General features: G+C 42.7%; 1 protein-coding gene across 1 annotated transcript; it reads left to right on the top strand.

Annotated features, from left to right (window-relative positions):
* The first annotated feature begins 4224 nt into the window (after positions 1 to 4224).
* Positions 4225 to 12830, top strand: LOC307192476 (DLA class II histocompatibility antigen, DR-1 beta chain-like). The gene is made up of 6 exons (XM_079933387.1): positions 4225 to 4393; positions 7973 to 8242; positions 10498 to 10779; positions 11536 to 11646; positions 12115 to 12138; positions 12419 to 12830. Exons 1-6 carry the CDS (start codon positions 4294 to 4296, stop codon positions 12430 to 12432), a joined length of 801 nt encoding a protein of 266 aa, XP_079789513.1. The 5' UTR covers positions 4225 to 4293; the 3' UTR covers positions 12433 to 12830.
* Positions 12831 to 13422: the final 592 nt, after the last annotated feature.

Raw genomic sequence — 13422 nt, 5'->3', positions numbered from 1 at the left:
TGTTCATTAATTTTATTCCTGAGCTCACTGAACTGCCTTTCTGGATTTTCTAGTAGCTCGTTATTTTGAAATCTCTGTCAGATCACAATAGTCCATGACTTTAAGTTTGGTTTCTGGAGAATTGCCATTTTGTCATTTTCTCTTTGTGGTACCATGTAACAATGGTTCTTCAGGGTGGTTGAAGAGTTGTTCCTCTGCTGGTGTATTTGAAGTAGTGAACACCTTTCTTCTTCAGGTAAAGCTTTAAAAAAATTTTAAAACTTTAATTCTGAGTTCTTTCTGTGGTTTCCAGTAGGTGGTGCTACAGCACAGGTTTTTGGTTTCTCCTACTAGCGCTGCCTCTGATTATGTTTGAGAGTTGGCAATTTCCACCTCTCACTGCCTCTGTCAGAGGTGTTGGCCACCTAGTACCCTCGTTGCTACTGCTTGTACTTCCTGGGTCATTGGTACCTTGCAGCTGCTAGTGTCACTGGCATTGCCACCTGGGGCAATGGGATGATGGGCACTTCTGGATGGAGCATGGGGGTCTCCTGAGTCACAGGCTCTGCTGCTGTTGGGAGGGGAAGAAGAGGGTGGGGGGAGGGGGGCCAGGGTCAAGGGCTTTTCTACTCTGTCCTGAGTTGTCAGGTACACTGGAACCACCACTGTGGGCAGAGGCCGGGGGGATGGAGTTGTGGGTTCCTCTGTGATGGAAGGATGGGGTTGTAAATCCCCCTACTGCTGCTGCCTAGTTCCCTGTGGCTGTGGGCACTGTTGTGGCCAGGAGGCTAGAGTCCTGTGCTCCACCTCCCCTGTGGCTGCTGGGTTCTCTAGGGCTGTGAGCTCAGCTGCTTAGGCTGGGGGCGCTGGATCACAGGCGCCACCTTCACTGTTTTCCCGCTTTGCCTCCTTTGTGTGTTCCAGTCCACCCACCTGCAGATATATAGATGTGTGGAATTCTCCGGCATCCTGGTGTGTCAGGCAGGGCCATCTTTGTTGAGTTGTGGATGTTTCAGTGGTTGTAGATGAGGGGGACAGACAAAGGAAACATCTCACTCCACCATGATGATGATGATGTTACTCTCACCGTTTCTTATTAATAATATTTTTTCCTTAAATGAAGAGACCACTGACCTGCTTCTCACTAAGTTCCAGTTTAGTGGTGGTAGCTTCCGAAAACTACAGAGAATATTCTGAGACTATTTGGACAAGACTCATTCTACGCCAACTGGCTTGCTGACAACTAAGACCCCATTTTCCCCAATGTATTGCAACCCTTCAGGCTTACTACAAGTGAGTCCTAGGCTGTGACGATTAGTAGTACTCAAGGCATTCTGTAATGATACAAATTTCAGTCCTCCTGTTGTTCAACAAGTCTGTGCTTCTGATGCCACTTGTTTGCTTGCACGAGTGTTGCAATTTATTTTCCATAAAAACAAACCTGTTGTCTCACACAACAAGAGCAAAGACTAGAACTTCTGTACTGATAACCACTCTCTTCCAGAAACCAGTATAACTGCCTTTTCTTCAGGAAATAAGCCTTTATTTGACACTTCTCTTACAGAGCAGAAGCTGAGCAGGATTGCTTCTCCTCTTGCCTTCCGTGAAGGAGCTCAGCCTCAAGATCACCTGTGGGAGCAATGGTTCGGTGACAATTGCTGCATTGTTTTACGTGAACTGTCCTTCTATTGAATTAATATTGCAGAAAAGTTGAAATATATAATATTTAGAGCAGCACATTTTTATTATTCATAAATGTATACAACGTACAGAATTTAGGTCATTGGTTCATTCTCTTTTAAAATAAATCTGTAAGATTTGTATATTGTACGTGAAATTTATATGAAGAAGTTTTGGTAGTGCTCTCTTTAACTATGTTTCAGTATATATATTATACAATTAGTAAATTGCACATCAAACTTATATGAGCAAGTTTTGATACTGTTCTCTTTAATTCTATTTCAGTATGTTCTTGATATAGAATTACTTTTCTTTGCCATTCTTTTTATCCTATAATCTAAGGGGAACCTTAGTTTGACTTTCTCAGATTTTCACATGTCACAACTAGTTAATTCTGTGTAAATTATGATTTCCTCTTGGTCAAATTAAGCATGAGATTCTTATGGTTGCAACTGCACAATATCCAATAGTACTGAACTATCACTGGAGTCTTAGGGACATAGATTGTTCTGGAATCCAGGGACAATAGTGACTTCTACCCAACCTCTCCAAGAATTTTGAATTTTCCACATTAATAGAAATATATTATTCCATGGTAAGCAAGATACTATTTCTATTCTACTCCAAAATGTTCAGATTAACACTACATTATGCCAAGAAATCTAAAATAATGATTGGGGACCATGGATTAGATTTAGGAATTTGGAGGCCTCTGCAACCTCAATAAGCAGGAAACTTGTGGGGAACAACGGGCATTATTACATAAGACAAATGCAAACACTGTCATTTCCAGAGGAGGGTTACAATGTTGATGAAGGGAAATTTTAAAGAATTACAATTGCTATACTGTAGCTACTTCAATTTACATGATGCTGCCAGTCATTAAAAGGAGTAGTTTTATTGATACACATATCCGTGAATTAAAGTGATAAAAATAGTTTAAATGTAAGGGACATTATTTTCTTTAGAAATTAAATCTGAGGTGGTATGATGTGATGGCTGAGTTTGCAGGGTTTGAAATCACATGTAACTTGGCTCAATCTGGAGTGTACCATTTACTAGTCTTGTATCCTTGCAAAGATTATCTAACCTCCTTCCACTATTTTATTTTCTCCATTTGCAGGATTAAAAAGGGTACTTGAATCACTGAGATGACATGAGAATTACATTTTAAAAAGACATGTATAAAGTCTTTGTATAATTCTGGGTACTAAGTAAAGCTCTCAAAATTTACTCAATAAATTTTAATCATTTTAAAGCAGCATGATGAGTACGGTCACTAGAAATATTAAGGCACATAAAGAATGGCTTGGGCAGAGGTGTGAATTAATGCATAATTTTAAATAAATAGTTGCATTTAAAGTCCATTCTAAATCTGAAATATTATATTTATGTTAATATAATGTGTAATAATAATCTAAAAGTAGAATTACATTTTTAAGATTATATGACTACATCAAAGGGTATAATTCGTAGTTTTTTCATAGGGTTCTATTTATGAACACTCCATAATGTATTCATTAGCAACATCTTCTTATAATATCTTCTGGGGATAAAGCAAGAGAAGGTGAATTATAAGAGGACATGTTCCCAAGAAAGTAAGAAAATCCTAATGGGAGCCAAGAATAAGGAATTGAACGTATTTTACATAAAATATTAATTATTCTAAAGAGGAGGTGTTGTGTCAAAGGCTGACTTTGACTTTTTATCGATCTTTCAGTCACTTGCAAACTCTGATCAGTACAGCTGGCTTTATCACACTGTTAAGTTAAATGTTACAAAGATGCCTTCAAGATCTTCCATTCCATGCAGATTGCCTCCTCTAAGCCCCTTTCTGTATGAATATTCTGGAGGTGCCACTAAACTTAGACAGCATCAGGAGACAAACCTGTAAAGTTTTTTCACTCTGTTAAGTAATTCACTAAATTTCCATTTCCTTTAGTTTATCAGAGACACCCCTGCCTGTCAGGAAGTACAGATTATACTCTAAACAACAGCTATAATTCTGTCACATCATCAGTTACCAGGGGATGGTGTTCCTTAAAGCATCCAGAGAATCACAGCATTTTTCAGTATTGTTATACCTGAAAGATCACAGTGCCTTCATTTCAGTTGCAGAGGTTAAATAATTTCGCCAAATCTACAAGTACAAGAAGGACCAAATTAAAGGTCTCCTAAATTGCAATCACTTTCTCTCTACCTGCTCAACTCCTAAACACACTCACACATATATTTGTCAAAATATCTATGTCTTCGAGTAAGAGAAATGAATGATCTTTAGGCTCAAACATGTGACACATCATTGACCAGCAGGGAGCTGGCTCTCAAGAGAAGCCCAAATAAAATGTGTCAGATACAACTGGATCAAACATTTAAAGCACTAAATTAAAACAATCCTTTTAATGGAGGAAATGCTAAGTTTCAGAAGAGCACCTTCACACTGAATCTCTGACCAGTAACTGATGATGTTTCTCGTCTGTGATGCTGATTGGTTCTCCAACACTGAGCTAACCCAATCCAGGAGCAAATACTGAATTCCTTGGTTGGTATCACTTGGGTGGAGGAGAGTCGCAGTTCCCAATTCAGCGAGGCTTGCCTGCTCCCCTCACACCCTGTCCTCTCCTGTTCTCCAGCATGGTGTCCCTGTATTTCTCCGGAGGCTCCTGGATGGCAGCTCTGACAGTGATACTGATGGTGCTGAGCCCGCCCCTCGCTTGGGCCAGGGAGACCCCATGTAAGTGAACACTTTGGGGGGTGAGCTATTGTGGGGTGGGGGAAGGAAGGGAGTTAGCTTTATCTCTGTGTCCAGACCAGCCTTCTTTAAAAGTTGTGACTTTTCGGGCTTCCCTGGTGGTGCAGTTACTTTGTTTTTAGTGACCACCTATCTTTATCACATGGATCTCCAATCTATCTACCACAAAAGGTGCCTGGATACTTGCTCTCTCAATGAGTGTGGCATACGTAGCCCCAATATCTATAGTCTATTTCTTCTCAAGTGTCCTGCAATGAACCTTCCGCAGCCTTGCATCCCATCCCTTCAGGTGTTTGAAAAGATTTAGAAAAAATGATGTTAAAATAATTCTCCATTAACAGATCTCTTTATTATGTTGAATGTACAAGAAAAAGGGAAAGTTTCTCTGAAGATTTTATGGAGAATCTAAATAATTAGGAAGATCTCTCCTAGAAGGTCCTGTGTTATGTCCTCAACAGGATCTGTGATGCTGCTACCTCTCCCTAATATATGAGGATGTATCAAGGGGACTCCCCCATTATCTTCTTTCCATTTCCCCTGAACTCCAATGTTTATAAGGTTTGAATCCCTGTACTAGGAGTTCTTTGACAGAAGTTGGGGTTAGTTTTCTCTCTATTGCTCCTGGGTAAGGCACCCTGGAGCTGAAGCAGGGATTCTTAGTACTTGGAATGACCCTGTAGATAAAGAGCACCTATGGGGTGTTCTTTGATGCCTTAAAAAATGTAAGCCATCTTCTGAACACCCAACACAGGTTAGTGACCATTATGAATCTATTCTGAGCCTTTCTTTTTTTTTTTTTTTAAAAAAAAAAATTATTTATTTATTTATGGCCGAGTTGGGTCTTTGTTGCTGTGCGCGGGTTTTTCTCTAGTTGTGGCAAGCAGGGGCTACTCTTCATTGCGGTGCGCGGGCTTCTCATTGCAGAGGCTTCTCTTGTTGTGGAGCATGGGCTCTAGGCATGAGGGCTTCAGTAGTTGTAGCTCACGGGCTCTAGAGTGCAGGCTCAGTAGTTGTGGTGCATGGGCTTAATTGCTCTGCGGCATGTGGGATCTTCCAGGACCAGGGCTCGAACCCGTGTCCCCTGCATTGGCAGGCGGATTCTTAACCACTGCGCCACCAGGGAAGCCTGAGCCTTTCTATGCTATCAGTTTCCCTCCTATCTCCCCCTTCTCTGGCCGGAGCATAGAATAAATTATATGAAATTCTGATTTTGTAGTTCACAGATAGTCAAATATCTGCAGTTTTACATGGGAAACCATGTACCTCATTAGGGTACAGACAGTGTGAAAGTTGTTTCCATCCCATTGGGCTGAAAGCTGATAAGCAAGTCAAGGGAACTCATTGGTCTCTTGGAGTCTTGGACCCAAATTTCATAAGATCATGCATCACGCCCTCTGTTTTCCTTAATCAGCTATGTTTGGTTACCTCAAATTTTAGTTCCTCCCTATTTTCCCCAGCTATGTCATCACCAGATCTGATAATCCCCAAAGTATGCACAAACCCTCAGCATTATAACAGGTTCACTGGATGATTTCGAACATAATAAACTCTTCCCCTTCTCTTAAAATTACCATTTTCTACCTGTGAATGTTTCTTCCAACTAGTAGAAGAAGAAAGAGGAAATTTGGGTTTTTCATGAGAAGTAGAAGGGATATAATGTGTCATCAGAATAAAAGAGTGTTGGAGCTGAACCCTTTCTTGCTTTCTGGGATGCCCACAAAAATCATTTCCTAGAACCCTGGGTTTATTAATTTAGACTACAAATATTTTTCTGAGCAACTATTATTATATGCTGGGCTCTATTCTGGGCTCAGACAATCCTATTTGAATAAGATAGAAAAATCCCCAATTATCTTGGAACTTACTTAATGACAAGAAAGACAACAATCCAATAAACATTTAACAACAACAATGACAACCAACAAAACCAAAAAAACATTTCAGAGAGCAGCAAGTCCTCTGAAAAGAATAGTTCAAGGTTATGGGACAGGGAGTATTGGATTCACCTGCCTTCAATTCAAGTGTCTAGGGAGCTCTCCCTGGAAAGGTGACATTCAACTGAGACATAAATGATGAGAAGAAGCCAGACATGTGAGGGATCTAAGGGACAGATGCTCCAGGGAGAGGGACCAAGGGAAAGGCCAAACTATGGGAAGATGTTTGCTGTTTAAGGGACAGAAAGAAGGCTAGAGTGACTGAAGCAGAGCAAACAAGTTGGGGAGTGAAATAAGATGAGGTTGGAAAGGAAATCAGGAGCCAGATCATATTAGGCCCTGATCGTCATGGTGAGAACTTTGATTTTTATTTGTGGAGATATGTGAAGACAGAGTCCTGAGGGATAAGCTTGACCTTCTATCCACCAAACCCCACCATTTAATTCATTAACAAGTCGTACAACAATCTACCCCAAGTCTGTTCACTCTATTTTTACTACTGTCTTTGTCAGTACCACACTAAATGAAGCCACAAGCACACCTTCACTGGAGAATTCTACCATGTTCCTAAATGGTCTCCCTGTCTCCACTTGTGAACTCCTAAAATCCAATCTCTATGTGGTACCTACAATTATTTCCTAAAAGTAAACATAAATGACCCTCCTTGTAACGCTTCAGTAGCTTCACGTATCTCTACCTAACCTAGGTTAGGGTTAGGGTTTCCCATTACATTTAGTATGAAGTCAAAATCCTAACATTGTCTCCAAGGCTTCTAAGTACCCCACACCATTTCTCCAGTCTAGTCTTTTACCCTCCTCCTTCCTCACTCTTTGTGCTCAGTGAACTGTTTTTTTTTTCTGATTTCTTGCAGAAGTTCATCATGTCTTTCAAGCTTCTGCACACGATATTACCCTTACCTGAAATATGCCTCCTCTTTCCCTCACATACACCCCCCTACACCCACTCTCCCTTTCAGCTCACATCAACTTAACCTTTCATGTCACATCTTAAATATCAGTCTTTAGAGACTACTTCTCTGACACCCTAACATAAATTATTCTCTGTTCTAGATCTCCACGCTTTTCTTGTGACATTTCTGGCTCCTGTATAATTAATTCTTGTGTGGTTGGGTTTTGTCCATCACTTTCACTAAATTTTATGCTCCTAGAAGGTAGGGGAGATGTTTGTTTTTCCTTCTGTGGAATCCCAGGGGCAGCAGCACAGGCTTGGCACAAGGTCAGCACTAGGTAAGGAAGTGTTTCAGGAACAGCTAAAGGGTCATGGGATGAGAGGAGGAAGCAGAGAGTGTTTTTCTGGTGGAGGCATTCAGGAGGAGGTGGTGATGGGGCAAATCCCCGTCCGGCTCCGGTTTGGAGGTCTCCAGCCAAGTACAGAGCTGACTGCATCCCAAATGCCTTAGGATCAGAGGGGTCTCCTCCACCCACCATGGTCTCTCTTGACCCTGCAGATCAAAGATGAACCCGTGGGGTAGTTGGGGGTGCCAGTGGGGCCAATAAGGGAGTGTCAGTGCCCCGTCCTCCGTCTGGGTGCCCTGCATTTGTGGTTATTGCCTTCGGTCTCTTCCCAGGAGCCCGCCCAGGTAATCAGATCTTTCCTGTCCCCACAGCACTTTTCATGAATCAGTTTAAGGGCGAGTGTCATTACTCTAATGGGACAGAGCGGGTGCGGCTCTTGGTTAGAGGCATCTATAACCGGGAGGAGGTCGTGCGCTACGACAGCGACGTGGGCGAGTACCGGGCGGTGACCGAGCTGGGCCGGCAGATCGCCGAGAAGCTGAACAGCCAGAAGGACCTCCTGGAGCGGAGACGGGCCGAGGTGGACACGGTGTGCAGACGCAACTACGGGGTTGTGGAGAGCTTCACGGTGCAGCGGCGAGGTGAGCGCGGGGCTGGGCGGCCAGCGGGCGGGGGCGCAGTACGTGTGAGTGTGTGTTTGAGACAGAGACAGAGAGACACGGAGACGGGGACAGAGGAGACTGCGTTCGGTAGGCGGGGAGTGTGTAGGGCTGTGAGCAAGTACAAGTTAGGCGGGTTCCTGTGAGAGCCTGTTGTCTGGAGACCGTGTGTGATTTTGTCAGTGACTGTGAGAGGGGAGAGAGCGTGTGTGGTGTGGGGAGTCCCGGGAGGGAGGGGAGGTGTGGCGGGAGGGGTGCAGGAGGGAGGCTCCGGGCGTCCTTGGTGGTCCCTGTGGGGGAGGGGCGGGGGAGGGGAGGAAACCCCGACTGGGGTGGGCGGTTAGAGATGCGGGAGGGACTTCAAGGTGTCTATGGTTGGGGGAAGGTTTGGGGAAGGAGAGGTGAGGAAAGTGAAAGGATTGGGAGCCTGTGAGGAGAAGAGTCACAGTGTGCTCTGGGCACACACCCTCTTACTCCTGACACCCTGGAAATAAGTGTGCCGCGTCTGTCTGTGTGTAGGAGCACTTCACTGAGAAAAAGGTGTCAGACTACTTTTTGACAGGTGCGGGCAGGGGAGCCTCTGTGGCACCTCTGATCTCTCTGAAGCTTATTTCAGGTCTAAATTTCTTGCTTTTTTCCTCCTTAGTATATATATTTTACATAGTTGAAATGATTGTGAAATCAACTTTTTGAATTATAATTTTGTTACTTAATATGGTGATGTTACTATTTTTTATAACGCTAGTAGTATTTGAGTAGTTACATATTATCCTTTTTATACTTGTAACAATTTACCTCATTTTACTTTACATTCCCCTTTATTAGATCTTTTTTCAACATTACCAAACAGTTGAAAATTTATATCTTTTTGTTTTTATTTAAAATTTCTTTGATTTCTAAGGTTCTTGAACATTTTTCACATATTTATTGGCTGACCTTTGTTATGGCTCTAAGAATTATCTATTGTTGACTATCTCCGGGTCCTGGCGGTTTTCTCGGTGATTTTATGAGTTCTCTATGCATTAAGAATAACAAGTTGCTGACATTTGATTTAGCTTTTTCTCCAGTCTGTGGTTTATGTTTTGATTCTGTTCATTATATTCCAAGTTAGGAATTTAAACATTTTTATTTAATGAAATATACTGCAAAATTGTTAGTGATGATTTACCATCAATCTTAAATCTACCACTTTGCATTATTGTAAAAATGTTTTTCCCCCCAGGTTTCTCTTTTGCAAATAATAATTGTGTTTATTGTGGCTGGTGGTGTCAAGGGTTGTCTCAGGAACTAAGCACACATATTAATGAGTCTCAGACCCTGCCCTGAACTGAAATGCCAGCTTAAAAAGAAAGACAATTGTAAAATGATACAATTCCAGTAATAGATCTGCTTGTTTTGCAAAGCAGAAGAATTGATCAGCTGAGTGTAATAATAAGCTTTTGTTTTGGTTTTGTTTGGTTTTTTTTTAATGAGTGACTTTACTTGGTCCTTTCTGTCCCTTTCAGGAATCATGCTTTCCTTGGAACTCAACTCAGAGTTCAAGAGTCACCTTTGTCTATTCCTGCTTCCCAGGGTAGAACCCTTTCTGTGGTGTTCTAAGGTGTGAGTGTAGCATTCCCAGGATTTTATCTTCTGTCTCCCCATCTACCCCAAGCTGTCCTCTAATTTATCCACACTGCTTTGAGTCATATTTTCTCTCCAAGTAAATGAAGATAGTAAATAGCTAACATATATTAAAGACTAAGTTCCAGCCATCGTTTCACATACTTCAGGTACATTAATCCTCACATAACCCTAAGAGGTAAGTTAGTATTATTATCCCCCTTTACAGGTGAGCAACCTGAGGCACAGAGGAATTTTAAAACTCACCTAGGATCAATCAGTAGGAGGCAGAGCCTGGATTTGAACTCAGGCACCCTGGCTCCAGAAATCATGCTATTAATAATACACTATATACTGTGCAAAGATTTGTAAACACATCAATTCAACAATGAATAACTCTTTCATGCTATGAAAAACAAAACAATAGAAAACAAATTTCCTGAACATCTGTCAGATCTAATGGGCCCATACTGTAAGCATTAAAGTCAAGTCTTATGGCACTAATTTCTGTTGGGCTACATAGCCAGCTTTCAGGGAGGCCTGCCGGAGACTGGAGACTGGGGGCAGAAAGGCAGCCAACAAATGAGACTTACTCTGTCTCCCTCACTTATCCCCTCTACCTTTTTCTCTCCTAGTGGCACCTACAGTGACTGTGTATCCTGCAAAGACACAGCCCCTGCAACACCACAACCTCCTGGTCTGCTCTGTGAATGGTTTCTATCCAGGCCACATTGAAGTCAGGTGGTTCCGGAACGGCCAGGAAGAGGAGGCAGGGGTGGTCTCCACAGGCCTGATCGCTAATGGAGACTGGACCTTCCAGACCATGGTGATGCTTGAAACAGTCCCTCAGAGTGGAGAGGTCTACACCTGCCACGTGGAGCACCCCAGCCAGACCAGCCCTGTCACAGTGGAATGGAGTGAGAAGCTTTCTGGCCTCATAAGTTCCTCACCTACCAAGGAAGGGCTTGCTTACCCCTGAGTGACAGGTTTCTCCTCTCCCACAGCATGTGTTCATTTGCTCTGTGTTCTCCTCTCCTTCAGCTGAGGTTATTATTGAGGATATCACAGGAACCTTATAATATCCTGTGATAGAAATCCTCTGATAGTTTACAGATATCCTATGATATCTTCTACAAGTACCTACACCCCCTGGGAGGCAATTCTGCCTGACATGCAGAAAAGAGGTGTCCCTGTTTTGAGCCTCCATGAAATCTCAGGTCATGGTCACTACATGGCCCTGGGCACCAGTCTTCTGCCTCAGGCTGGGCTTGTGCTTCTGACACTGTTTCTCTGAGATGTTCACTGTGATCTGAGAAGGGGCACATCCTCTACAATATAGGGACCTTCCTGACATGAGGGGAGTCCAACCTCAGTTCTGCCTTTTATTAGCTCTGTCACCCTAGACAAGCTCCTTAACCTCATTCAGCCCCAGGGTCCTCACCCATCAGATGTTGTAGTCATGGCCTTACGTCAGGGCTGTGATATTTAAATGGGTTCAATGTCTTAACCTTGTAGCTACTCTGTATTTTTAACCTCTTTTCCAGAAATGCCCAGTCAATCTAGTTCTTCCAGGGCATCCTTCTTTCCCCGTTCTCAAAGATCTCAATCTCAGAATCTCAATTAGAGAAGTTGGATTTGGGATAAGAATCACTAAAACTAGCTTCTTTTCTCAGGGGCACAGTCTGAATCTGCTCAGAGCAAGATGCTGAGTGGAATCGGAGCCTTTGTTCTGGGTCTGCTCTTCCTTGGGGTGGGGCTGTTCATCTACTTCAGGAATCAGAAAGGTAAGGAACCTGTTGGCAGCTGAGATGCCCCACAGACTTTTTTGGAGGAAGAATGATGGTTTTGCTCAAGTTTGTTTGCTGTATATCAGTGACCCTGTGTAAAACTTTTATTTCCCCTTTATTGACCTCAAATTCCCGGAAATCCAGAAATCAACAGTTCATGGTTACTTATGGTTGAAAAATAAGAGGTGATGGCCTGTAGAGATAAAAGAAGAGTTAACATGCATGGAGATTTTGGGTGGAGATCCTGGGGCAAATGCGGGAAGAGACACAAAGGCTGATGAAATTACACTGGATTTGTGTGACAGAAACTTCATGGATCACATGCTCCTAGTGTCTGCTCTCCTGTCTACCCTGGCATTAGGGGATATATGTTGTGGGGTAGAGATATATCAGGTGGGGGCCTGGGGCTGGGGACAGAATTCCTTCCATATCCTTTAAATATATATCTTCTCTTCTCTTTCCCAGGACACTCTGGACTTCAGCCAACAGGTAATGCCCTTTAATCCTCTTTTAGAGATAGATTTGGTCTCCTAGAACTGGTTGTAGAGAAGACAAGACAGACATAATGGGAAAGACTTTGAATTCTAAACTTCTTCTGGCCACTTAACAAAAGGCCAGTTCTCTAAAGTAGCTTTGGCTCAGGGAGATCTAGGAATTTTTTCCCCCTTCTTACAATACTGCTTTAACATGAGACCCTGGGAGAGGGGGAAAGAAGCTGCTTGTAGAATTAGCTTGTAGTAAAAACAACGCTATCTTCTGTCTTTTGCAGGACTCCTAAACTGAAGTGAAGATAATGACACTCATAAGAGAAAGAACCTTCTGGCTTAGCTACTTTGCAGCATGAAAGTGTTTCCTGTTGGGCTTTTAATCCACAAAGAGAGTACTTTCTCAAGATCTGGTTTGCTCCTGCAGAAAATCTCCTCCCTGATGGCTTCCTCAGCCCCTGCCCCTTGACCTGGAAATCTGGAATATTGAAAGCAGTATCCTATCTTCATTCTTTCCTGGTCCCTTTTATATTGAAGCCTTATGGCCTCCCTTTCATGTGAACACATCTTTAACCCACATTTCTTTACAAAGTTTTGCTCAAATAAACGTGGAGTGAGAAGCATCTGCCTGATAAAGCTTCAAGGAAAAATGTAGGCAAAAACGAAAAGAGGGAGAGAGCGAGAGAGAGAGAGAGAGAGAGAGAGAGAGAGAGAGAGAGAGAGAGAGAGAGAGGAGTGTCTGGTGGGGAGGGTGGGCAGCGGGAGGGTGAGAATTTCCCTCTCTATCCTTCCTGAGTTCCTGTGGCTAGACTATTAATAAAATTGATGCAAGACAGATTAGCAAGAGAAAAAGAAACAAATTTTAATTCACATGCATGGAGGTCTCTAGAAATAGGACCTAAGAAGTGGCCAAAGCAGGTAGCTTTTATGCTTTTTAGACAAAGAAACAATAAGTTTGTGAGTAATTGACAGGACAAAGACACTTAGGTTTTGGGTGCTCTAATAGTGAAGAATCTAACCAAAGTTTGGGCTTGAGGTAGTATCAACAAATTAAAGATGCAACAAGGTTTGTTTATATAGGTTTCTTGGTCTGAATGGTGATAAGTGTGTCATACCTCCAGATGCAGGGAGTGCGTCTTTCACATGAGAGATTATTTCCTGCTTTCAGGGAGACAGAAGGAGGGTCAGAGTGTCCCTCTTGCATTGGCCATTTCTTAAGTAACTAGTTCAAAATAATCAATATGCCATTGTGGCATATTTGGGAACAGCCTTCCCTGAGCCCCAACAA

This window comes from Stenella coeruleoalba, assembly GCF_951394435.1.
Source record: "Stenella coeruleoalba genome assembly, chromosome: 10".
Taxonomy (NCBI): Eukaryota; Metazoa; Chordata; class Mammalia; order Artiodactyla; family Delphinidae; genus Stenella; species Stenella coeruleoalba.
Note: the sequence above shows the minus strand (reverse complement) of the source record. Positions and strands in the feature narration are given on the sequence as shown.